A 26,512-nucleotide genomic window follows, 5' to 3' on the forward strand; every position below is an offset into this window, starting at 1 on the left:
GCAAGGACAAGAAATGAAAAAGCACGACGAAAACTGTTGACATACCTTATTACATCATGATTGTCCCACATCAATTTTTTTTATCGATAATAATTTGAATGTGAGTCTAATTTTTATGATTTTTAAGATAAGATCAACTTTGTCGTTGAGGTCATAACAACTCTTATAAAGCAACCACATTTTTTTGTGAAAGCAGACGCAACTAACTTAATCACTCTTCAGTGATAAAAAAGTTTCCGATCGATTCTTCGATGCCCTTCACCGCCAGAAACATACTTCTAAATTGAATATGACGTCCTGTAAATCCGTGAAAAAACGTCGGTAATGAATCACCCGTCAATAATAACGCGACTAACGATCGAACTATGGGCGATTTATTCCCGTAATGGCACTTTTTCCCGCAAAAACTTACTTTGAGGCATCAAATTAATCTCCACAACATCGCTCCCATACGGATTCGTGACACTGCAATTATACATTCCGAAGTGCCTTTCCTGAGACTCCCGGATGATTAATGTCGATTTAATGCCCTCCGGCAGCGGGTCCTCCAAGATGGAGTAGTCCTGACCGTTCGAGTCGACCTCGCGACCGTTGTACGTCCACACCACCCGCTCTGGCGCCGGTATCGAGTAGGCCGTGCATTCCACTCTGACGTTGTCGCCCTCTATGCCGAACTGAGTGCGGTGGCTCACTATCGAAGGGGGCCCTGCAAAAAGACGTTTGTCATAACCTTTCTGGATGTTTTCATCTCTTCAGAGTCAGTATAAGTGAAGTAAACAGTTCTTGAAAGCATTTGGGGACCTACCTTTGAGGTAGATGGTGGCATCAGCTCCGATTTCTGGAAAGCCAGGCACCCGAGCCTTGCAGTGGTACCGTCCGGCTGAGTTTTGGTCTACCCTTAAGGTTAGGTTGGGGCTGGAACTGACTATCTTCTTCTTGTCTTCGTGGTACCAGGAAACGTCTGGGAAAGGATTACCGTCCACGTCACAGCTCAGAGTGACGCTGGAACCGGGGTCTGCTTGGATAGAACGTGGCTTCGATCGAAACTGTGGACCGTCTGGAAAAAAAAGATACGGAAATGTATCTCGTAGACCGGCAGGAGTCAGAGCTGGCATATATGAGGTTAAGGGAAGAGTTAGAAGTATTGTAACTTGAATGATGCGCAACAGAGGACAGTTAAAATAAACAACTCACACGAGATAAAATCTAGACTGGTATGGAAACGTGTTGAGTGATTTATTAAGGCTAAAAAGTCAAAATGGCGTGGCCTCATAGCAAGGAAAATGAAATTTACAGCTATATAGAGCTCTTGCAGCTATGCAGGAGTAGGTGGTAGGAACCAGATCAAAACATCTCAATAATAATGAACTATGAGAATATAAGAAGGAAGTAATTACGATCTGGAACTTGGTTAAGGTTACAAGGCTCGCAATAGACATATGGATAGCATGTGAAACATTTACATCGAGGATGTGGAGCTTAAATAAAGAAGTTTAAAGTGACGAAACACTCTAAGGTTTTGAAGATCCACTATAGACTTACGAATGGTCTATTGGCCTATTTGAAGAAGTCAGATCAAAGATGTTTAGACAGAAAAGGTGAAAATAATGAGACACTTTAATATCATGAAGGTCCACCATAGAACTATGGGCGGCATTTCGGCAAATGTGAAGAAGGCAAGTCAAAGATGTGGATAAAAAAGATGAAGTGATGAAACGTTAAAAAATGATGAAAGTCCACCTTTGGATGCTCGCAGTGGGAAATATGTTGTACATATATATGTAACCCCTTAGACTAGTTGCAAGACTTGTTTAAATAGTACCGAAGAAGATTTCTGGACGAATTATTATTGTGAATCGATTTTTTGAAGAAACTTAAGATTCCACCAAACAATACAACACCTGAGGACCAAGAACCCACGCACTTACAGCTAATGTCCAGAGTCTGGCTCTCCTCACTCTTCCCCACTGCGTTTTGGACTTCGCACTTGGCTATAGCGTCGTGATGCTTCCTCGTGACGTTGTGGAGGATCAGCTCCGTGGTGTAGTCACCGATGAGGGGTTCCTCGTTGAGGAACCATCTGTAAGTGACGTCGGTAGGGTTGGCGTCGGCGTGGCAACCCAGTCTCACCTCTGCACCCTCAGGGATCCGACCGTTCTTGTTTAGGCCGGAAATGGTAGTTACCGTTACTTTAGGCGCGTATTTTACCTGCAACAAAAAAAGTCATGAAAATTATAAATACGCTCAATAAAAACACATTCTTTTCACAAAGAATAACTGATTGTAGGCATATGAAAATATTCTTAATTTAATTTTCTAAGCGATATCTAAAATATTAAGAACGAAATTGCGTCTGGACCCGATCTCTCAACCCTCCGCCACCCCTAAAGCGATCCTGTTTTATCAGGGCCTCTATAGAACCCTTTGTTCCGTCGTCATAACATCAATCAAGGAAATGTATAATTTATCTTAGTTTCATAAAAGCGATTCATTCTTTCGTGAAAATAAATGCCTTAAGGTATCAATAGGCAACAAAAAATGTGTTGGAAAACTTTACGGGGAGGGGCGCCAGAATGAAACGGATGGATTTTCGTCAATACCGGCAGTTATGTAAAATAATCTGTCGGGTTATTGGCAAGCGGGCGTTGCGGAGAGTTTGCGGGAATTTCAGTATTTATTGAAATAATAAATTGAAAGGAAAAACTTCAGTCTTTCTGGATGGTACGTCAAAGAAACTACGAGAGAATAAGATAAAGAATTGAATTTGTATTATTTGATTTTAAAAATTATACATTTCTTAATTTTTTCTTATTTTGGATTGGTCAAAGTAACACAAAAGTTTTTAAAAGGACAGAAATTTTAGAACAACATTAACGTCATGTTTACTATTTGAGGTCACCCGAACAATTTTGAAGTGAACTGTACTCTCAATTATAATATAACATAATCCGTTCGGTTATCCCGAGTCGTGTTCACCGAAAGTTAGGCATTTAACGCCGCTCCAGAGACCGAGTGGGCATCGCCTAAATGGCGGCATTTTACCGTCCCGCAAGGCAGCGAATAAAACGAAACGGCCCCATAACGATAACCATAGACTGACCTCTAATTTTAATCTAGCTGATCTATGTGTTCTTTCCGCCGTGTTCTGGGCCTGGCACGTAAAGGTCGTGTTGTGGTGTATCTTCCTCGGAGTTAATTTCAATATGGACTTCGCCGTGAACCTTCGGCCGTCGGACAGCTTCTCCACAATGTACTCCATGCCGTCGGTCAGGACGTTGCCTGGAACAATCAATTATCGGGATTAATTAACGTGTACGAGCCCTGTAGAATTAAGTAATGGGATAAGTGTCTATTTATTACAGAATTTAATGAAAATTTCAATGAGACAGACTGACAGTGAGTCATAACCGGCTTGGTAACATCCATTCACGTAAGTGTTATTCCAAAACCACGTACCTAACCCATCAATCCAAGTGATCTCAGCAGCCGGCTTACCACCGTAGCTGATACACTCCAGTTCTATTTCCCTGTCTTCGGTGGTGACCAGGTAGTCCCCCTGGACGATTTTTGGGGGATCCGGGGGCACCAACACCGTCAATTTGGCGACGTGGCTTCTTATTCCGGGCTGACCCCTGGATCCTGGGGAGACTTGGCACTCGTACCGGGCGTCGTCGTCCAACATTACCGGGTAGATTTCTAACGAATAGTCACCTGGAACAATAGCAGACTTTTAAATTATGAAAAAATGTTTCTTAAGTACAAAACGGACCTTAACGAGTCCCGATTCAAACCATCTAAACAGATTTTTACTTTTGTTTTTCGTTATGGTCCCGAGACGCGAACTTTGGGTCACCCTGGACACGAACATTCCCGAAAAATGCCCCATTCCGTCCCCCGTCGCAGTTACACGATCCCTATCGACGCTCCGGCGAAACTTTCCGTCGGATTGATCTCCCGGACCGGCTGGATGGCGGCATTGTATTTGTTAATCGGAAGCAATTTCGCGCCGCCAAGAAGTTGGGGAAAGTTTCTAGATCTGCCCCCTCGACACGTGCTCATAATTTCCAGGGCAAATATTAGCCGGGCTAGACTCTCGCGCCACTCCAATTAGCAGCGTTCCGCGATAATTACTAAAGTACATAAGCATTGACACCTTCGTAGCGAAAATTCGGGGAAGCGCCACGCCGGTTCCGATCTTCTATTTAATTTGTGTCTACCTGTTAAGAGTAAATACTCATTTAGTCGCGACCGGGCCCGAATCACGGGTTTTAATTGCTTTATTTACCCGAATCGTCGCTGCGGGATGATTAAATTATTTTAGTTTGGCTCCTCGCGCCAGATACCCGAAGGTCCTCGACATGTTCGGGGCTCTAAGAAATTAGATACGCTAAGATTGACTACCGGGTCATCTGCGAAGAGTTGGGAGAAAGCTAATCTCGTGTACTGGCTGTTGTACTTATTATTCACCAATAATACAATATTTATGAATAGATAGGTGGAAAATTTGATCCAGCAAATCAAAACAGTTTCGCTAGCAATACAATTCGTTGAATAAAAATGGTAGAATTGAATGTTACAGGTCTTTTAAATACATACTATAAAATGCAGTACTTATATGTAATACGTCAAATAGAATTGCACGGCAAATAGAATACTGATAATTGAAAAAAACTGAAAAATTGAAGAGCAGTTTTTTCTTTTGTTTTAAACAATATGACGCTCGACCTCTACAAACACACAAATTTAGGCTTTTATTCTGTGCATTTTTTACTTAAATTTAAGTCCATAATATTTGAGTTAGGCACGATTTATGAAAAAAAATCACCCGGACTATAAGCAATCACCTACGGAACTAATGGTAAAGTTATTCATACCAAGACAAATAACAGCTTATTAAAATCAACTACTTGATAAATGTCGTTAATAAAAACGATAAATAATAAAGGCCCAAGGTTTGAACCCTGAGGGACTCCTGAACTTGCAAAGTAATTGAGTGATAGAAACCCATTATAAGAACCAATTCAAATCGTACTCTCTTATTCAAGCATGTAAAATCTGTATAGTGTCCGCCTGACCGCCATTATCTAAGGTGTCAGAGAATACTACAGACAGATCCGGAATGATTGAAGTGTTTGGAGATCGCAGCCTGTGCCTGTCTCTGTCAATACTACATATTTTTATATGCTAAAGATGGTGTTAGAAACAGGCAGCGTTCCCCAAACGCTTCAACCAACTCTCGATAATTGACCCCTGACAACATTGTGAAGGTTTTGAGCTGAACCAAACAAATTATAAAATAATAAAATACGTTTTTTTTAAGAGGTTATAACCAAAGCAATTGCGAATTTGTCCCTGTAGGGTCCCCCTTGGGGGGACGAAAATAAACAATGGTATGGCCGTGCGCCCTAATAAAAAAAACGGCCCGAGTGATTGGCACACCTACAATGCCTAACGAGTTCATAAAAGCAGAAGCTTTATTAGGGTCCTACGAAAACGCTCTGGCCTGTTGGGAATTGTAAAGGTTAATGTCTGGCTCCGTTTTAAGGAAAAGGTCTGGAATTTCCTACAAATTGCCGAGGAGACACCGATATTAACTCTTTCCACTTCTTTTATGACATGCCGGTTTTACGATCTCTAGTTATTATTATTACGGTCGTTATGATCGTCTCGTACGGTTTTATCGTGAATTCGGAACGGTGTATCGCGAGCGGAGAGACACTGGTCCATTTAGAACCCCTATATATTACGTTTTGATGGCGGTGGTCAAATAACAATACAGCGTAATTATATTACCCTAAAAAATTGCTTGCTTACTCTCGCTGGCAACGCGGCAGGGTTTATAGTTGCTCGAATTATAGGGAGGATTTGTTTTCCCTTTCATGCGGGCTCGTTGTCGTTATGGTATTGCGGAAATTTCAAAAAGAAGACTCTTGTCCTGGATTACACACATTTATTTTACGAGCGGGAGCATTAGCTCGCCCCGAGAACCGGAGGAACTGCGAATTTTGAAATGCGGATGACCTTTGGGCGCCTGAAAACACGACAAAACTGGCACAATTACGAAAATTTGATTTAACGCGATGTGCTCGTAAATTCTTCACTTAAACTCGTATTTGGTGCATCTAAATCAGAGAAAATGTTTTCATGACTGAGTGAGTTTAAATGTATATTAATTTCGAATAACTTGAATGGCGCCTTGAAGATGGCACCACTTACGTATTGCTTCTGTAATCTCGACCACAGTATATAGGGGCCAGTTAGATGCTCTAGAAAAGCGTGATCGCCAGGAGAACAGGCCTCAGCCCGCAGCGGCGGGTCTCAGCTGGGGAGTCTCAGCCAGGACAGGAGGAGGCCCCCGCGTAGAGAATATTTCAACACTATATACTAATTAATCATTAATGAGTGATTTAACTTTCTTTAGGTCCTGTTTTTACTAAAACCCAATGATATAGGAGAAAAAAATCATAAACTCACCCGAGTTTGAATTTCAGAGAAATATTATCGAACAAGTCCAATTTGGTTCAACTCGTATAGACATTTTTCTTAAGATTTTAAATTATTAAGCATTTATTACACCTTTCTTACCTCTTTAAAATGTCCCGAGGGAAATAGGTCGGTTTAGTTCATGTTTTGTGAATTTGGATAACTACATCAACAAAATATAAGGTCTGACCAGCCACATCCACTAATTGAGGTAATCTAATTAGCCGATGTAGGTACTAATTAGGGAACGGACGAAGAGTCCGAGGCAGTCCGACAAGCTTAGACAAATGCGGTAAATAGTAGGGAATACAACAGGGACGAAAATTTTAAAGTCCAGGGGATCCGTGAAGTTACACACTACTGACCGCGAGTCATAAATAAAATACGGACACTAAGTGGAAATTTGGACAGCGTCAGTTTCACGTATAGTTAATATTTGCAACGTTTTCCTTTAAATTAATTATAATACATATAGTAAAATAAGGAAATTAGTAGAATAAAGTAGTAGTCATCAGTTTTCTATCACATTTTTTCACAAATTTAATTTAATTTACGTGAAACTAAAGGAAAACACAGCACTGGATTTTTAGATGGTACTGTTATATCCACTGAAACCTTTAAAATTATATTCGGCGTTAACTTACCAACAAACAGTGAAATAAACAAAGCCCACAAACTGATTAGAGTCCATCAGTATGTTGACATTCTATCAATATTTACCAGAGCGTGAAATTTTAGCGGTACTGCCAGGCGCGTGGTACCGAAAATAAAAACGAGAGAAAAACTACACGCAAAAAAATTTCTTGATTCAAATGTACAACATTTGATTTTAAGGTATCGCACGTTTTTATATACGCAAGAAAATATTTTCCTTCTTTCAAGAAAATTATTTATTTATTTAAATACTTTTTTCTACCCAGAAATATTTCTTATTGATACTTACGGTTAAGTGAATTATATTCTTAATTTTATGATCTACATAGATTTTATAGAAACATGTTTTGTATTGTATATTAATGTATCGTTTGTTTAATACAAAATTGAATAGTTTTTGTCAAACGATTGTATTTATATATATTTTCCAGTAATAAAAAATATTTCTTGTTTCGAACTGTTCGTAACCTATGTGAACCTGGCACCCGACTTTTCAAAATTCAAAATTTTTTTTGAAATTCTTATAGATTTTCGTTTGTAGTTGTTTGTAGTAACAATATTTTCGTTTGTAGTAGCTCAAGAAAAGAGTTATATGGCCTATAAGAAAACCCATCCCCCCAATTTAGCCGCACTTAAATCTGATGGTTGATTCCTATAGAAAATCGTTTGTAGTTGATTGTAGTGAACGAATTTTCGTTTATAGTAGCAAGGAAAAAACGTTAGAGCTATTTTAAAAATTTGCCATGAGTAAATTTAGAGAGCGCTTCTAATTTCAAGTTTATTTGTGTATAATAACTTCTATACGTCAAATTATTTTTTAAAATTGTTTAAAGTTATTTGTAGTTGCACATATTTCGTTTGTAGTTTAACGAAAACTAACTAAAAGTCACTACATTCCAAACTATGGCTCCAAAATCGTTTGTAGTTGTTTGTAGTAGCGTTTATTTCGTTTGTAGTTATATGAAAACTGACGAAAAGTCACTAAACTCCAAGCTCTGGCTTTAAAATCGTTTGTAGTTGTTTGTAGTAGCGTTTATTTCGTTTGTAGTTCTTTGAAAACTGATGAAAACTCACCAAACTCCAAGCTCTGGCTTTAAAATCGCTTGCAGTTGTTTGTAGTAGCGTTTATTTCGTTTGTAGTTCTTTGAAAACTGATGAAAACTCACCAAACTCCAAGCTCTGGCTTTAAAATCGCTTGCAGTTGTTTGTAGTAGCGTTTATTTCGTTTGTAGTTCTCCAAAAACTGTCGAAAAGTCACTAAACTCCAAGCTCTGGCTTCAAAAGCGTTTGTAGTTGTTTGTAGTAGCATTTATTTCATTTGTAGGTACATGGAAACTGACGAAAAGTCACTAAACTCCAAGCTATGGCTTTAAAATCGTTAGTAGTTTCTGTGATAGCGTGACTTAACAAAGCCCCTCCATATCTTTTTAACCGTTGAAAATATCAAAAAAGTAACTCTGGCGTCCCTCTAGCATTTCGTTTGAGGAATCCAGCAAACCAAACCGCACCCTTCTAGGTCGAGAAATAAAAAAGTTACAGGCTGTTCGCCTATTTAAAGAGTCATGTGACTTAAAACGTGACCTAACAAAGCCCCTCCATATCTTTTTAACCGGAAAATATCGAAAAAGTAACTCTGGCGTCCCACTAGCATTTTGTTCGAGGAATCCAGCAAACCAAACCGCACCCTTCTAGGTCGAGAAATAAAAAAGTTACGGGCTGTTCGCAAATGTAAAATGTCATGTGACTTAAAATGTGCCCCAAGAAAACTCATCCATATATCTTTTTAACTGTTGAAAATATCGAAAAACTAACTCTGGCGTTCCTCTAGCATTTCATCCGAGGATTCCAGTAAACCAAACCGCACCCTTCTAGGTCGAGAAATAAAAAAGTTACAGGCTGTTCGCAAATGTAAAAAGTCATGTGACTTAAAACGTGCCCTAACAAATCCCTTCCATATCTTTTTAACCGTTGAAAATATCGAAAAACTAACTCTGGCGTCCCACTCTGGCGTCCCTCTAGCATTTCATTCGAGGATTCCAGCAAACCAAACCACCGCACCCTTCTAGGTCAAGAAATAAAAATGTTACGGGCCGTTCGCCTATTTAAAAGCATTTCATTCGAGGATTCCAGCAAACCAAACCGCACCCTTCTAGGTTAAGAAATAAAAATGTTACGGGCTGTTCGCCTATTTAAAGAGTCAGGTGACTAAAAATGTGACCTAACAAAGCCCCTCCATATCTTTTTAACCGTTGAAAATATCGAAAAACTAACTCTGGCGTCCCTCTAGCATTTCATTCGAGGTTTCCAGCAAACCACACCGCACCCTTCTAGGTGGAGAAATAAAAAAGTTACGGGCTGTTCGCCTATTTAAAGAGTCACGTGACTTAAAACGTGACCTAACAAAGCCCCTCCATATCTTTTTAACCGTTGAAAATATCGAAAAACTAACTCTGAGGTGACTAAAAATGTGACCTAACAAAGCCCCTCCATATCTTTTTAACCGTTGAAGTGACTTAAAATGTGACCTAACAAAGCCCCTCCATATCTTTTTAACCGTTGGATTCCAGCAAACCAAACCGCACCCTTCTAGGTTAAGAAACAAAAATGTTACGGGCTGTTCGCCTATTTAAAGAGTCAGTTTAAAGAGTCAGGTGACTTAAAACGTGACCTAAAAAAGCCCCTCCATATCTTTTTAACCATTGAAAATATCGAAAATCTAACTCTGGCGTCCCTCTAACTCTGGCGTCCCTCTAGCATTTCGTTCGAGGATTCCAGCAAACCAAACCGCACCCTTCTAGGTTGAGAAATTAAAAAGTTACGGGCTGTTCGCCAATTTCAAAAGTCACGTGACTTAAAACGTGACCTAACAACGCCCTTCCATATCTTTCTAACCGCTGAAAATATCGAAAAAGTAACTCTGGCGTCCCACTAGCATTTTGTTCGAGGATTTTAGCAAACCAAACCGTTAGCTTCATGAACTTTCCATCAGCATTCGTGAAACCACAAACAAAATAAACACTACTCCAATCAACTACAAAATATTTTAGAGTCAGAGCCTGGTGTTTAGTGACTTTTCGTCAGTTTTTATATAACTACAAACAAAATAAACGCTACTACAAACAACTACAAACGATTTTGGAACCATAGTTTGGAATGTAGTGACTTTTAGTTAGTATTCGCTGAACTGCAAACGAAATATGTGCAACTACAAACAATTTTAAACAATTTTAAAAACATAATTTGACGTATAGAAGTTATTATACACAAGTAAACTTGAAATTAGAAGCGCTTTCTAAATTTACTCATGGCAAATTTTTAAAATAGCTCTAACATTTTCCTTGCTACTACAGTAGCAGTAAGTTTAACCAACCAGACAGGTCGGTTTGGGACTTATTGATGGTCCTCATCATTAGTTACAACGATCTAGCTGCTATAGTGTAGTTACCCACAAGGAAATGTGTATATGTGGGTCCATTTATCGTGCTACTTCGCATCTACACCTATTTGTGAGCTGTTACAATTTTCTTTCAAGAAAACATAGGTTTGATTACAATATGCTACATTTGTCTTGAATAATTCCTACATTAATACCTAATTTTAAATATATAAATATATTTTAAGGAACTGGTAGTTTTGAAACAAATATGTTTGCAGTTGATGAACTGTAAGAGATATTGTAGCTAAAGTCCGAGATAATAAATTTCAAAACAATAAAAGATTTGAATTAAATTACATATATTTACAAATAAATAAATTCTAAGAAAAGTTATAGATCTGCTCATTTGATCCAAATACTTTATTTCCTGTGTAGAAGTTCTGAACACTAAAGACGGTGCTCAATAAGGACAGTGACGCACCCTGTAGATGTATGACCATCACCTAGTTATTAAGTTGACGTTAATTCATAGTAGCGACTTACTGCCCTCCCGAGACTTAAAAAAAAGCGCGTGAAAAACATACCGGGAATCTAGCACAAAATTACGCGCAACATTTAATCATTTAACACGGAAAATATTCCATGTTTACCCCGGAGGATAAATTATACCGCCTTCAGGTTTCAATGTCAGCAATGACTGAAGCTTGACTACATGCAAAAATTTATAATACAAGGGTTGTACGTAGGACGCTAACAAAAGGTATAAAATATTTAATTAAGTAAATGATATGCTTAAAGTGGAGTTATATTTTACTTATGACTGGCTATTCAGTAGATTAGTAATAGTAATTAGTAATATAGATACGTGTGTCTATGTTGCAGGCTAAAATTTTTTACAATTTGACTGCCGAATAGCTGAAGTCTTCTCGGTCGATGTCGCGAGTACTGCGCCTAGGATCTTCCTCAACGAGGTTATATCTTCGTTATCGAAAACATGTTGCGGCCTTTTCCTTTATATGTCAGGTGGATATTCCCGTAACCATAGAACTGCAGTTTGCATTGTTCTACTGTTAGGTTGTCGTTTGTTGCACGTGCACAAGATGCACAGGGTCGACTTACATTTAAGGTTAATTTTGTTTAATTCACTCGAAAACAGAAGTTGCTCATCTTCATGCCTTTTATACTTCTCAGGAACACCATGTAAGTGTAAGCTTTCAACCTGAAATATTTTTCGACATTAGCATTATAATTATTATTGTGATCATTTGTTAAAATCCAATACATTAAAGTAAAAAATGATCCCGTCGGCGTGTCACAGCCACCCTGTAGGCGCCGCGCGGCGTGTATCCCACTTCTGACGGTGGTTCGGCCCGATGATTAATTAGCGTCAATTCTTATGGCATAACCGGTCCGGCTAAAATTCGTGAGCGTAGTTTTCCGCTCGAACCATTAATATAAACGGCAACGAAAATAGAACGTTCCGTTTAGACGAATTTATTAAATTGATGCTACGTAACGGGGCGGCGAACGGGGTCAAGGGGCTACCAGCGACGCGCCATCGATCCAGGTAAATTATTTGATAATAAAAGTAAACCTCTTTATCCATCAGAAGGGAACGGTAATACGATACCTGTAATTAGGCTTTCGTGTAACCTGCAACTCAATCACGGACGGGCCAAATAAACATCTGAATAACTGTCTTCTCAAAAACATTGAAACAATGTAGTCCAATATTACCTTGTTGAGAAAAGATCTGGAATTTATCGTCGAATAAATTATAATCGGAAATGGAGTACCTCAGGGTAGTGTGTTAGGTCTACAGTTCTACAGTCTCTACAGTTCTACAGTTCTCTACAGTTCTACAGTCTCTACAGTTTACACTATATATTAACGACATTTTATGCTTATACTGTGAAATATATCTTGCTGCAGATGGCATTGTTAGTTGCTTTCGATATTACAATAACATTTTTGTCTGTAGAAACTATCCCAAAATTGTAGTGGTGGTAGTTGGTTAAAAAGAAAACTAACTACGCCACAAAATGTCACACTACATTGGTCATCAATCGTACCACAAATACCTGAATTACGGCTCATTTTTAAACTGTTTTTTCACATTTAACGTAGGAAACAACTACTCCGCGGACAACAGCTCCGTCCAACATTGAATTACATCCGCAATATCTATTAAATAAGGTCGTAGACACTGAGTAGCACTGACAATCGGTTCTCGTGTCTATGAGCATATTTTGCTCCGTTCGGATATTATAGTCGACCCGTGGTGCAAAAATGTCGTACCGAATGAAATTATATACATATGGCATTGCCAGAAACGCTATTAAAGCGTAATACGCGTTTGGGCGGCCTGGTTTACGTAACTCATATATCAAAGTGCAGAACTACCGTTATTTATCCACGGGGAAAGAGTGCGGGGAAGGGGGGCAAGTACTGTGGCCATCGCCAGGGGAGATATTACTTGAGTGTTCGGATCATATACAGCGTACGGCGCACTGGCGCTTCCCTGTAACGTAACCTATGACATAACGCTTTAGTGGATCCAGGAGGCGTTGTTCCGTTGTTGGTGTGTCGATCACTTACATGTACAAGTGATCAGTATATTTGTATGACCTTGGAAATAATGCATCTCGAGAAAAGGAAATAGTGGTACGCAGAAAACACTCAGACACTGTCCAATTCCAGATACCAACTGAATTGCGTAATGCTGGATAGCTTAGTACCTCGTGTTATCCGCCATGCCGTTGTCACATTGCTCGATATGAATTTTATCGAATTTTAAATTTATTACAACGCTAATTATTTTTAAGAATTAAGCATAAAGAAGTTCAAAAAATTGATAAACATTGTATTTTATGGTATTTTATGCACGCACTTATCTTTTGTACATACAAGTGGGGATTTTCATAATTTTTTTCTCGGAAATGGTTGAGTTTAGGACCCATGTCGTATAAGTTTTTTTTTTGTCTATTTTAATGTATTCTATCGTCTGTTAAAATTAAGGCAGTCAAACTCCTAAGGACTCCTAGGAAAGTCTATAATTGTTATTTTTCGTTTATTCTTTCTTTTTTGCACTTATCAATAACCATGCAATTTCCACCGTACAAAGATAGTGATAATACGCTTCCCGACTTGACACTGCTGAGTAACCTATGACACGACAAGCCCTCAGATCCCCGAGAGATGCTGCTCCGCCAAGATAACAGCCATTCCGGATCTTCCGAGACAATTATGTCGTAAAAAATAATATTACCATCGGCTGGCGTGTTAAAGGATTGGGCCGCTACGTCTGCAAATTTACGACCAGACGTGATGAGCCGAGTTGCAGTGTGAAGGGGTGCTTACAGCGGCAACTCCTCACTTATTACGCTCTAATCGCATTATCAGACATAACTGCTGGATAATGCCCCAATATCCCCATCGTTCCAATTTCATTGCGATGCTGTAAAATGGGAGTTATTACTAATTTCTATTACGGCGCCGGGCGAGTGGGGGTTCGCGTAGTTCGCTGTTACGGCGACGGGGAATTTTATAAAGCCCATCGCTAAAATTATAGCGATTTTAATAATTATTTCTTTAGGATGTGATACGTAAGATTTTTATCAATTAAATCATCCACCCACTCTTCATTGCTAATACATCAACTCCTGTGTTAACCAGTAACGTTGCCGATGTTATTCGGAAGGAATGGCCTGTATATGTTTCAGGATGTTCTAGTTTCAAAAACTGTGCAAACCCCATAGATTAAGCTACTGTTGCAGGGCGTATATTTGAAAGGGAACTAAATTTCTAAGGTTTACAGATAATCCATTTCCTAAACTATTTTGAAAATTCCATAACGCGACTGGTAAAACGAAACTTGTTATTCTTTCGCCTGCTTTCGCTCTTTCCGGGGTCGAATAACAGACGCAAACTGGCACTATTGGTGGATCTCAGCCACCTTTCCGTACGATGATCTAATATATTCTGACAGGGGTAACGCATCCTCAGGCTTTGACGCGAACTGGTGGGAAAGTATACGAGGAGCCCCCACGACCTGTGCCCTTCACCTGCAGCCTTTTGCGCTGTCTTACCTTTCATGTTAATTTCGGATGGAGCAGGATATGAATATATACGGTTGTTTTCGGAAGGATGTAAACGCAGTCTATGATATTTCTCTTTCGCTACCATTTTGAGAAATGTACATTATTATTGAAAATTTAAAGAATACCAAATAAAGGATTTTACAGTTTCATCAATTTCCATCGAGAAATAGCGCAAGCAAAAAATGTCAATGTGTACTTATTGTTATGATTTGTTTGTATGATAACTTAAAACGTACCAAAAAAAGTACCAAAATATAAAATTCTTGAAATAAATAAAAATATTTAACTATAGTATAGTAAATAAGTTACATTTTCTTGAAATTGATCTTACATAAAAATGGTAAATGTAAATTTTCTATAATTTTTCATTTATGGCGAAATATTCTAGCCTCTTTATTAAAATGCAATTTTCTTTTGCAGGTGATTTAATCCTCAACGACCACATCTTTTCTTCAGGATAATGTAAGTACCACAAGGATATATAATTGTCCCTTTTGAAATTTTAAATTTTGACGGGTTTGTCTTCATGTGAATTTACATGCTCTCACATTAACAGATGTAGAAATATCTAGATGGCTGTGCCATCTGAAAATTCACATGTTTCCAACAGCCCACTTTGTACCTAGAAAAACAAAGTAGGCGTGTTATATCATTATGTCGGTCAGAACATTTCAACGTACGCCATGTACCGCTGCTACAATGTAAGGCTATACATTAGGTGATTATTTTTCGATACGCCCTATAGAGCATTAATTACACACGTAGAGATAATGGTAATGATATCGGGTAATGACGCCGCTATATACAATATTTACAGCTTGAGGTGCATTAAAATATTTCCCTGGCGATTCCAGCATACTATATGATTTGTTTCGTGATCTGGTGCTGGGGCACGTAAATTTGCATTATTTAGCGATATCCGCCTAATAATAATATATGTGGGCAGGTACTTTTGTAGGAACGTAACTAAAATGCAGGGTCTGTAGCGTTTGATATATACGGACTCGAACAAATGGCGGGATTTCCAGAAAAACATAACGCAGATAATCTTTATGGCCCTATCACAGGTTAAAACGCACTTGTATGTTTCTCATTGTATGAACTAAATTATATAAATAATGAAGTAACTACTTAATTTTAGGAATTTCAAATTCAAATTTCAGTACATCAGGAATTGCATACATAAAATTGAGGAGTTATGAGCTTTTAAATTCATATTAGACTGCGCAAATATCGGGATGCAATTCATGAAAATATCTTCAATCACCATAATCTATGATTGAATTCATACCAAATTTATTTTTGACATGTGTTGTAAAGATAATCACTTTTAGAGAAAAGAACGAGACGGCGTTGTTATGTTCGCTATTTCATTTTTGTTACTTAAACTGTCAGCAACATAACTTTATGCAATTGTGGCTGATTTCTACCCACCATGTCTCTTGATTGCTAATAGGTACATCAACTCCTGTATTAGCCAATAACGTTGTCGATGTTCTTCGGAATGAATGGTCTGTATATGTTTCAGGATGTTCTAGTTTCAAAAACTGTGCATTCTTATTAGGAATCATAGAAAAGATATTCTTACCGACTGGTTGGTTGTAACATCTACCTGCTGGATAGCGCATAAAAAAGCGTGAAAATTTTTTAAAATTTTTCAAATGAAACACTGTATTTTATTGTTCTATTTTATTCACATATCGGTCCACTTCAACTTTTATTAAGCATGTTATATATCTAAAATTGTTAGTTTTTAAGATATAGCAACATTTCTGAAATTATTTTTTTATAGAATACCACAAATAAATACTAACTAATAAAATTAACTCAAAATTGAATGATAAATTATGAACTGACAAGTTGACACCATGTGTTTCAAGCCATATCCATTTAAAAAATGTAATATTTGGGGTATCCCGTTTTTACTCATCGCCCTGTGTGTTTCAAATTAATTTTGTCCTTTAGGTTTTTTGATTCTGTACAACTTTTATGTAATTTTTTTTTTCTGTATTATGAATAACAAGGGAGTTTTTTTTACTTTCTCACACTAATGGCCCACCCTGTATATACATGTGGAAGCTGCTTTAGATACACAGTTAAAAAAATATATCACATCGAGAGCCCTGTTATCGCGTATTACATTAGCACGCAAACTTTGCCTCTAGTCTACCCGCACTCAATTTCGAACAGAGCAAAGCTGCTTACACTAAAACACTGAACATACGTAACGCCAAGAACGTCCTTTCTCTGAAAGCCCTTCTAAAAATATACCTACGCCGGATATGCACGCTGCACATTCGCTTCCGGTTTACATTGATAGGATATGAATACACTAAATGAGAAATGGCTTGTAACGCTACAAGATTCTTAGCTTAATGCCTCTCGCTGGAGGAACATTAAGATATACTGGATGCTGAACATGCTTAGAGATAAATCTGAGGTAGCTGCCGCGACTGGCTTGACGTTATTCATCCCCCGAGATAGAATAAAATCAGGACGAGCACTTTGAGTATATAAAAAAAATGTAAGTCTGGAGGGTGCAAATTTAGCGCAAATTGTTCAATATTTCTAGAAAATTTCGGTAAATTCTGTAATTGAAAGTGCTTTTTTATGAACTCAATACCTGCTCGATGCAGAAAGGTCCACACTACACAACGATACCAAAATCACTCCGATCGGACCACCCCTGCGCCCAGCGGTCGTGAAAAAATGAAAGTAAAATCGCTTTTTAACGAATCACATAAACTTCAAAAGAAAATTCAGGTAACAATGCCGCCACATCGAAAAATAATAATTAGATAAAGCCAAACCCATCGCTTACCCTCCTCGTCGCTTCCAATCATGGAATATCTGTCGAAACCGCTGAGATTTCGGTGCGTGCCTAATCCGAAGTCGTCCTTCGTCCACTGGAGGATGCCGCTCTTGTCTATAACCCTGCAGGGCAGCGTGACCCTTGAACCCACCACGGCCGTCTGATCTTGCGGCTCCATGGCGAACTTCTGCTCCCGCATATCCTCCGCTAGGCACAAGAGGAAGAGGCTAGATATCCGCAGGAGGAGCAGCAGGAATTTGTGTGGCGAAGTCATGTTGATTGTCGGTATGCGAGTCTGGAACAAAGAAATTAAATTAACAACTAGTGTTCTGTAAATTGAAAACAATAAATTTACTTCTGATATGTAGGAAACAGGGATACAATTTCTTCGCTGAATATTATTGTAATCAACTTTAAAATGTCAATTGTAGTTCAAAGAGAACCGAGATGGTATATTTAAATGGGAAATGGGAATAATTAAGAAAAGTTTGCGAAAGCCTAAGAAACTTGAATAATTGCAGAACGACACTAAAAGAGACTACATCGGAATCATTTGATATGCCTCAAATTTGCTCCTCTAGTCGTTTCCATGTCCTTCAAATCCCTTTCCACTATTTGTATCTATTTGGTCCCTGATCTACACCTTTTACTGCCTCTTGTGAGTATCTATTTTGTCGGTCTCTCTGTTTCTAATCTTCCCACATGTCACAGTCACTTTATTCTTTGTGTTTAAACTACATTTGTTATTACTTGCTCTCTATATATTTCCGAGATCGTCGCCATTTCTTCACCTCTGCCATAAGTCTTCATCTTTCTTTCCTTCATATTCCCAGTAGTGTTTTTCTTTTTAATTACACTAAAGACAGAAATTTACAGTTTTGGTTGGAGAAAAAACTACATTCACCACCAAACTTTCACTCTCTACAATATTTGCCACAGAGTTCCTGTTACTGTTTAAAGCAATCTTTGCTGACATTGCCTTCATCTCCACATCCACGAACAAGCTGGAAGAATTCATTAGTTTCACTGGCGTAGTCACAAGGCTGACGAAATGATTCATCCCTTCAAAAATCCCCGTCCTCCCGTCACAAATAGATTTGATGAAAATAAAAGGGGCACCTCGCGCGGCATCAGATATCTGTTTTAATAAAGTCACGGGGTGGTGTTGCTTCTGTCATCGGCTTTATTTAGTCGGTGTCAGAGAGCGACTGAGTTATGACGGTGGCGGTAAATCAGGTGCCAATATGAACAGGTTAGCAGTTAGTTAAAATCTAGGCGTAGCTGGGGAAATGGAACCGGGTAGTTGGACGTTTTCGGGTTAATGCATATTTTAGATTGAGTTAGGGGTTGTGAAATGCATTCGTTAACAAATAGAACAGTCTGGAATTGCTGCCAATTTAGATATTTTCTCTGAACGGAATAGTCTAAAGTCTAAGGTGAATAATTTAGAATTTAGCAGATATAGGAAATGGGTTATTTATTATTAGGAACCGCTTCTCTTATTCCTGTCTAGTCTTGGATCTACGTAGCAAGAATTTTAATTCACTTTAAATACAGAAACTGCGGGATTAGGTTCATTACCAAAAAATAAGTTTGCTCTATAAACCTTTTCCTTCGGGACTATTTGAAAGAGACGACTGAAGTAGAGATCAACTTCAGTAAGTTCATTAGACATAGTTCGATGATTCACCTCATCAAGAACTTTACCAAAATCTGTGTAAATAGCATCTATGCATGTAAGTAGCGCAACGTCTTATCAGAAGTTTGTTTTATTCCGGGATCAAGTCATGCCAGGCGTGTAGTTCGGCACTTATACAAAGATTAATGTTTCTCGGTGCTAGACTGCCCCGCAATTTTATTTCTTGCCTCGGCGTGTATCGCCGCAACCTCACCGAACGCTCACCTCGGCGTTGCCGACCTCGTACCTCCAGGAAAACTTCTTTCTCTGAGATCATCGTCGATCAAACTCGGAAGTCGAACGTAAAAAACTTGGTCGTCGTCCCGGACCAGCTAGGATTTGCAATCGGGGCGACTTCGGAAAGGTAATAAGTCAGCGTCGCGCGTCAACGGCAGCAACAAGTACGCGGCATAGATCACCGGGGAGAGCGGGTTCCTGTCCGGCGGTGGTGTCTCAAGTAATTAAACGGTGTTAGCACAAAAGACCGTCAATTCGTCACATTCGCGCTAAGCTTGCGGAGCCTTTTATCCGCCCCCGTACGACGAGGCAGCTAAGGATTCGCTTTATGAAGGCGTACGGCCAGCTATGAGTTCGTTAGGGGACCGAGGTTTATTTTTCCTGAAGTAACGAAGTTTTTATTAAAAAATATATTTCCAATATTCAATGTTAATGTTGTAACTATATGTTCTGTGACCAAAGGGAAGTTTTATGAACAGACTGGGAAATCCTCTGGGAGGATTAATATAACTCCTCCAGAAAATTTCGATGGGAGCTACGGTTCTTCATAACCGGGCTTCAGAACGTATATTCGTCGATACTTAATAGTTATTTACACCATAAAGGAGGTATTATTTACCAGTCGAGGACGATTTTGCGCCCGAGCGATGACATTGTAAATACAATTCCAGATTCTCAAAATGGTATGTCACATACGTTTACAATTCTCGTCTGGGTTCTGTTTCTCACCCAGAAATTCTCAAGAAATATATCAAGATTAGGTTGGAAATTAAAATTAAATGTGCTATCAAGCAGGTAGCTGTTACAACCAACCAGTCGACAAAATACCCTTTCTATGATTCCTAATAAGATTGCATAGTTTTTGAAACTAGAACATCCTGAAACATATACAGGCCATTCATTCCGAAGAACATCGGCAACGTTACTGGCTAATACAGGAGTTGATGTACGAGTATTAGCAATCAAGAGACATGGTGGGTGGAAATCAGCATCATGCTGTTTTAATGGATCAGTCAGATAATATTGAGCCTCCGGTCAAATCAGTTTGAGAAAAATGTGACGATTAGTGAACTCGAGGGGAATAATTATCCAGATTTTATAAATCTTACTAAATGTAATAACTGTATAATTACTATTCATAATAATTAATAAAATATAATATTCATCAAATATTTCTATTTATTCATAAAATATGCATTTATAACTCGAAATTGCTTTTTTTTCCTAGGGAGGTAAGTTACCTTACTGACCTACCGTTGTCCATAGCAATTTCCACTTCTACGGTAAAATCCACCTCCTTAAAAACAATGTATTAATAGTCTATTTACCATAGTGGGAGCAGATAAAAAAAATATCATTCACGGCGTCTATTAGATTTTTTTATGACTTTCTGAACCTGATCTATTCCGACTGCACCAAATTTTATCTTGTTCCTATGCTAATTGCTTTGTTGTAGCTTTTTCATGCCTTGCCGAAGCTAATTGTTCTTTCAATTTACCAAATTCTGTTTCCAAAGTTTTCAATTCGTTATCTTGTTCTATAGAAGCAAATTTCAGTTTTGCTTATTGATGTATTGCTACAGTTTGTAACATGTAAGTAGCAATTTTTACATCTACCTATCATAAATTGTAGTATACGTATCTTCTTGACTTGAAGAAATCAATAGTTTACCCTCTTTCGTAGCTTTGTCGATGTATTCAATTCTTTGAGCTTGTCTGCTTTGTTGTTGATTGTTCGTGGCTTTCCGACCATAAGTGTTATTCAATATTACTAAATGTACTTCTAGCTCTTCATGTTTCAAATTCCCTTTAACTTAACTAAATTCTGAACTGTTTTGAATTTGGTAGCCCTCTATTGATGATGTAGCTCCAAAGCGTAGCTAAGATATTGTAATATCTCTCAGTCTCAGTCTCATGAAATTCTGATCCTCCTTTGCGGCTTTGTCGGTCTCCGCAGTTTTTTGAGACAATTGTTCTTTTGTCGATCTTTCATGCGTTTGATTCATCTCCACTTTCCTTCAGTTTTACTAAATTTTGAAGTATTTCCACTTAAGCTCTTTGCGGTATGATTGGAATTCTTTTCTGCTAATGAGTTTGGTGATCTTACTGATGTAGCTGACTACTTCCTTGTCGAGTCAGAATGAAATATTGGTCTTCTTTTGTCAACTTTTTTCAGCTGGCAAAGCAAGTTCACATCAACACCTTATATCTTCAGCACAACAAACGTAATATGCTGCTTTTTGGGATAAATACCTGTTGTTGTACCTTTTTCTCTGAAGTGTGACATCCCCAGCATATCCGTCACGTTCTGTGCGAGGTGTTGGGCGCCAGATGAGGAATTCCGTGACGCACCTGCTCGCAAAGAACTACAGCGCCGACTAACCGCCGGAATCTTTAATTATCCGGGAATTCCCCGGCACCGCCACTACTCAGCGAACGCCAATTAATTAATCAGACGTACAATTGAATTCCGCCGGCGTGTAACAAGCATTCCTGCGGCGCAAAATCGAGATCTGTCCTTTGCGGCGATGAAATATGCCCCGCCAAGGTGGAGTGCACCCCTAATAATAGAAGTCATTTGTAAAGGATTGTTTACTGGGATTCGAAATGTGACAGTCCCCCTCTTGATTCTCCCGAACGGTTGCCTCAACGCTCCTGAGTTATGTCCGAATTTACCTGGCACTCGGTGAGGGATCGCCCTCCTTCTAACCAATATTAATCCATCTTAGTCCGCGCGCGCCGCGCAACGTTTTCAAGATGACGGAAGTGTTTCGGGGAGAATGGGGCCTAATGAGTCCCGTCTAGGGCTGGCGCCCTTGGAATGCCTCCGTTTTTGTCCGTCGAAATCAACAGCTAGCTGCCCCCGACAGGGTAAGTTTCGTCCTGTGGGGCGCGGAAGCTACACGGTAAAAAATTGACCGTCGAATACATTCAGAATAGTTCAAAGTGCATATTTCTCTACATTTTGTAATGCATCAAACAACTAAATTGATGCTAGGCCACGTATTACATGTTCTTGAATTATCTTAGATAAATGTTGAGGTCTTGTACTTATGTTTTAGTTTTTTTACTATGCATTTATTTTTTAATATCGTTTGTCAGTTATATTTTGGCAAAAACAGTTTTTGTAAACGATCTTAACCCTCAAAGGTCACACTAGTGCGAATTCGCACCACCGTTTTTGTTTCTTGAACAGCTAGCATTTCTCAGGTAGCAGCTGTCGAGGGTTCCACTATAATTAATTCTATAGCCCAAACAGTCGAGCCGTACCACAGTTGGCCTGTCTCAATCTAGAAATAAAGTGAATTGAAACGCAAATTTCCGATTTTTTAAACCTCATTTTACCTGTCGAATAGACTAGAACATTGTTTATTTAGTTATTGTTAATGTTAATAAATTTTTCAAATTTTTTTTTTCATTAATAGTTTAATTGTAACATGTATTTGTCAATATTCATGCATAAAATTGTTTAATTTTTTTTTAAAAAAGAGCGTAAAATAAACAAACTTACAGAAAAGGAGCCAAAAATCACAACTTCCAAAAATTCTTATATTCGAGCTACCGGGAAAAATCGATAATATCATTTTATCGATATTGGGTATTTTTTTCTTAAAAATATAAAGTTTGAACTTAAAAATTCTTTATTTTATTTTTTCTGTAGCCATTATTTATAAAAAATAGGATTTTAAGTCATTTTTCAAAAAACGTTTTTTTTTTCAATCGCATTTTTTATTAACAAATCCGATTTCTGGAAAATTTTACCCCAGTTTTGTAAATTACAAATTTCTTTACAGAAAAATGTTATTTGAGTTTCAAACTAACTCCATTTTATAGAAAATCTGCGTTAGAATGAGAGAAAGTCTGTTATTTGTGCATTAATTCATATTTAGACAAACTGTGTAATAAAATCTTTGCAAATGTGTTACTGGTTGCCTATTTTCTATAGAGCCCTATTAATTGCTTTTACATAAAAAAGCTGATTGTGCTGAGATCTGTTTTAAGGTGGATAAAAATAACTCTCGCTTTCCAAACCGTATAAAATATTGACCACTAAGCTTTGAGCTTTTGCGGCAGAACTGTCCAATAGCAACTTTGGAATTCCTCCTAAACATTGTAGCCCTTGTCAGCCAGGAAATTAAAAACACATTAACGTAGATAATTCCTAGCGGCAGCAGGAGTTAAATATTGTCGGAGTACTAGAGCGGTGTTTAGTTGTTTTTGCCCGGGCAACGGTAAAGTCCGTCACTATACAATTAGCAGTAATCTGAGCAATTAGTGACACGTGTAGGCTTTTAACGTTTGTTTGCTGAAGATATGGTTCCGGTAGGTCGTTATCCCCCGTCCCGAACCCCCCTCGGGGACCCCGACATATCCGTTTCCTTCCTTCTCGCCGCTTCGTCTATTTCCGACGTATAGACTTAAAGCTGATAGCAGATTACCCCGGACGGAACAGGGCTTTCGTGACAAAACGCGGCTTTTTTTTGGAAAAAAAGTGGGGCGAAATGTCGCAGGAAGTTAAAATACGACTTCAGTATTATCATTGTTGCGATAGTGTTTACATTAGTTTTTTAATTGCCAAAAATGGCCTATGTGTATAGCAATTCGGAGTTGATGGATATATTGTTTATTTTATGGTGAAGCAAGACAACATGTCTCATATGCTTTCTTTAGGGAGCAAACGATAACAAAACAATGAAATTTTATTATCCAAAAGGAAAGTTCTACAATTCACTACTGCGATTTAGAGCGTGTTTTCTATTTCCTTCCATCCATTTATTCATACAATAGAGTTCGTTTAAGTTAATGATTTGACTCACTTACATGGATAAAGTGAAACAATCGAGGCCACAAAAACTGTATACGTCCTCTGTTAACCAGAAACGCGTTACTGGTAATGAAAATCTATTTCCTTTCTTTACATTAAACCGAAATTTTTGTGAATGGGTTATATATATTCCCTTTTGCTGTTATTCAAGGTAGAAATAGTTATTTTTGGATGTCACCCTGCGCATATCAAAAGCGTGAGGGTAAGAGTTTAAAAGAGATTAGACTGTACAGGTACATTGAATATTTGTATCAGTGTAGTTACTATTTTTTTTTTAAAATTAGGTATTACATACTTAATATTGGCTATTATTATTTTTTTAAATAAATTAAATATTTTTTATTGTTAAATATTAATTTTTCAACAATATTAGGTATTTATGACGGCTAATTATTAATTTTTCAAAAAAATTACACCATTATTTTTGTTAATTACTAATTTTTTAAATAAATTAGTTGTATTTTTTGCTATTAATTAAAAAAAATAGGTAATTTTTAATTAATAAAATAATTATTAAAAATAATTGAGTCACAAATAATAAAAGTGAATATTTGTAATTAATTATTATTTTTCTTTTTTTGAATTAATTCATTAAATTTACACATCAAAGTATCATTGTAGTATCATTTTTGTGATTAATTGTCAATTTTTAATAAAAATTGGTAATACTTTTTGACTAATTGTCAATTTTTAATAGTAATATTTTCTGAAGAATTTTTTATTTTTAATAAAAGAATTTTTTTATTTTTGATAAAAATTAGTAATATTTTCTGACGAATTATCAATTTTTAATAAAAATTAGTAAATTTTTGAAAAATTTTTATATTTTTGTATTTTCTGATGAATTTGTTTATTTTTGATAAAAATGGTAATATTTTCTGAAGAATTTTTCTATTTTTGATAAAAAATAGTAATATTTTCTTAGGAATTTTTTATTTTTGATAAAAATTAGTAATATCTTCTGACTAATTGTCAATGTTTGATAAAAATTGACAATATTTTCTGTGGATTTTTTTTAAATCTGATAAAAATTATTAATATTTTCTGAATAATTTTTATATTTTTGATAAAAATTAGTAAAATTTTTAGAATTTTTAAATTTTTGATAAGAGTAATATTTTCTGAAGAATTTTTATATTTTTGATAAGAGTAATATTTTCTGAATATTTTTTTTATTTTTGATAAAAATGGTAATATTTTCTGAAGAATTTTTTATTTTTAATAAAAATGGTAATATTTTCTTATGAATTTTTTATTTTTGATAAAAATGGTAATATTTTCTGAAGAATTTGTCTGTTTTTCATAAAAAATGGTAATATTTTCTTAGGAATTTTAAGAGTAATATTTTTTGAATAATTTTTTTATGTTTGATAAAAATGGTAATATTTTCTGAAGAATTTTTCTGTTTTTGATAAAAATTAGTAATATTTTCTGAAGAATTTTTTATTATTGATAAAAATTAGTAATATTTTCTGAATAATTTTTATATTTTTGATAAGTTAGTAATATTTTCTTAGGAATTTTTATATTTTTGATAAAAATTAGTAATATTTTCTGAATAATTTTTTTATTTTTAATAAAAATGGTAATATTTTCTTATGAATTTTTTATTTTTGATAAAAATGGTAATATTTTCTGAAGAATTTGTCTGTTTTTCATAAAAAATGGTAATATTTTCTTAGGAATTTTAAGAGTAATATTTTTTGAATAATTTTTTTATGTTTGATAAAAATGGTAATATTTTCTGAAGAATTTTTCTGTTTTTGATAAAAATTAGTAATATTTTCTGAAGAATTTTTTTATTATTGATTTGTAATATTTGTAATTGGTAATATTTTCTGAAGAATTATTATATTTTTGATAAAAATTAGTAATATTTTCTGAATAATTTTTATATTTTTGATAAGTTACTAACATTTTCTGAAGAATTTTTTTTAATTTTGATAAAAATTGGTAATATTTTCTGAAGAATTTTTATATTTTTGATAAAAATGGTAATATTTTCTGATGAATTTTTCTGTTTTTGATAAAAAATGGTAATATTTTCTTAGAAATTTTTATATTTTTGATAAAAATTAGTAATATTTTCTGAAGAATTTTTTATTATTGATAATAAATTGGTAATATTTTCTGAAGAATTTTTATATTTTTGATAAAAATTAGTAATATTTTCTGAAGAATTTTTGTATATTTGATAAAAGTTTGTAATATTTTCTCTAGTTACTACTTTTCATAAAAATTAGGAATATTTTCTGATTAATTATTAATTTTTTATAAAAATTGGTAATATTTTCTCTAATTACTAACTTTCATAAAAATTTAATAATATTTCTGCCTAATTAACTACT

General features: G+C 36.4%; 1 protein-coding gene across 2 annotated transcripts in view; it reads right to left on the minus strand.

Annotated features, from left to right (window-relative positions):
* Window positions 1-26,512, minus strand: part of LOC108907675 (irregular chiasm C-roughest protein-like) — a 130,817-nt gene that overhangs the window by 6,452 nt on the left and 97,853 nt on the right. For both annotated transcript variants that reach the window (XM_018711453.1, XM_018711452.1), the window contains exons 5-10: window positions 17,435-17,720; window positions 3,457-3,711; window positions 3,101-3,279; window positions 1,929-2,208; window positions 806-1,057; window positions 413-706 (exon numbers count right to left, since the gene is read on the minus strand). In XM_018711453.1, coding sequence (XP_018566969.1) covers window positions 413-706; window positions 806-1,057; window positions 1,929-2,208; window positions 3,101-3,279; window positions 3,457-3,711; window positions 17,435-17,699 — 1,525 coding nt within the window. In that variant the 5' untranslated portion in view covers window positions 17,700-17,720. The remainder of the gene's footprint in view (window positions 1-412; window positions 707-805; window positions 1,058-1,928; window positions 2,209-3,100; window positions 3,280-3,456; window positions 3,712-17,434; window positions 17,721-26,512) is intronic.

This window comes from Anoplophora glabripennis, unplaced genomic scaffold (assembly GCF_000390285.2).
Source record: "Anoplophora glabripennis isolate ALB-LARVAE unplaced genomic scaffold, Agla_2.0 scaffold51, whole genome shotgun sequence".
Lineage (NCBI taxonomy): Eukaryota > Metazoa > Arthropoda > Insecta > Coleoptera > Cerambycidae > Anoplophora > Anoplophora glabripennis.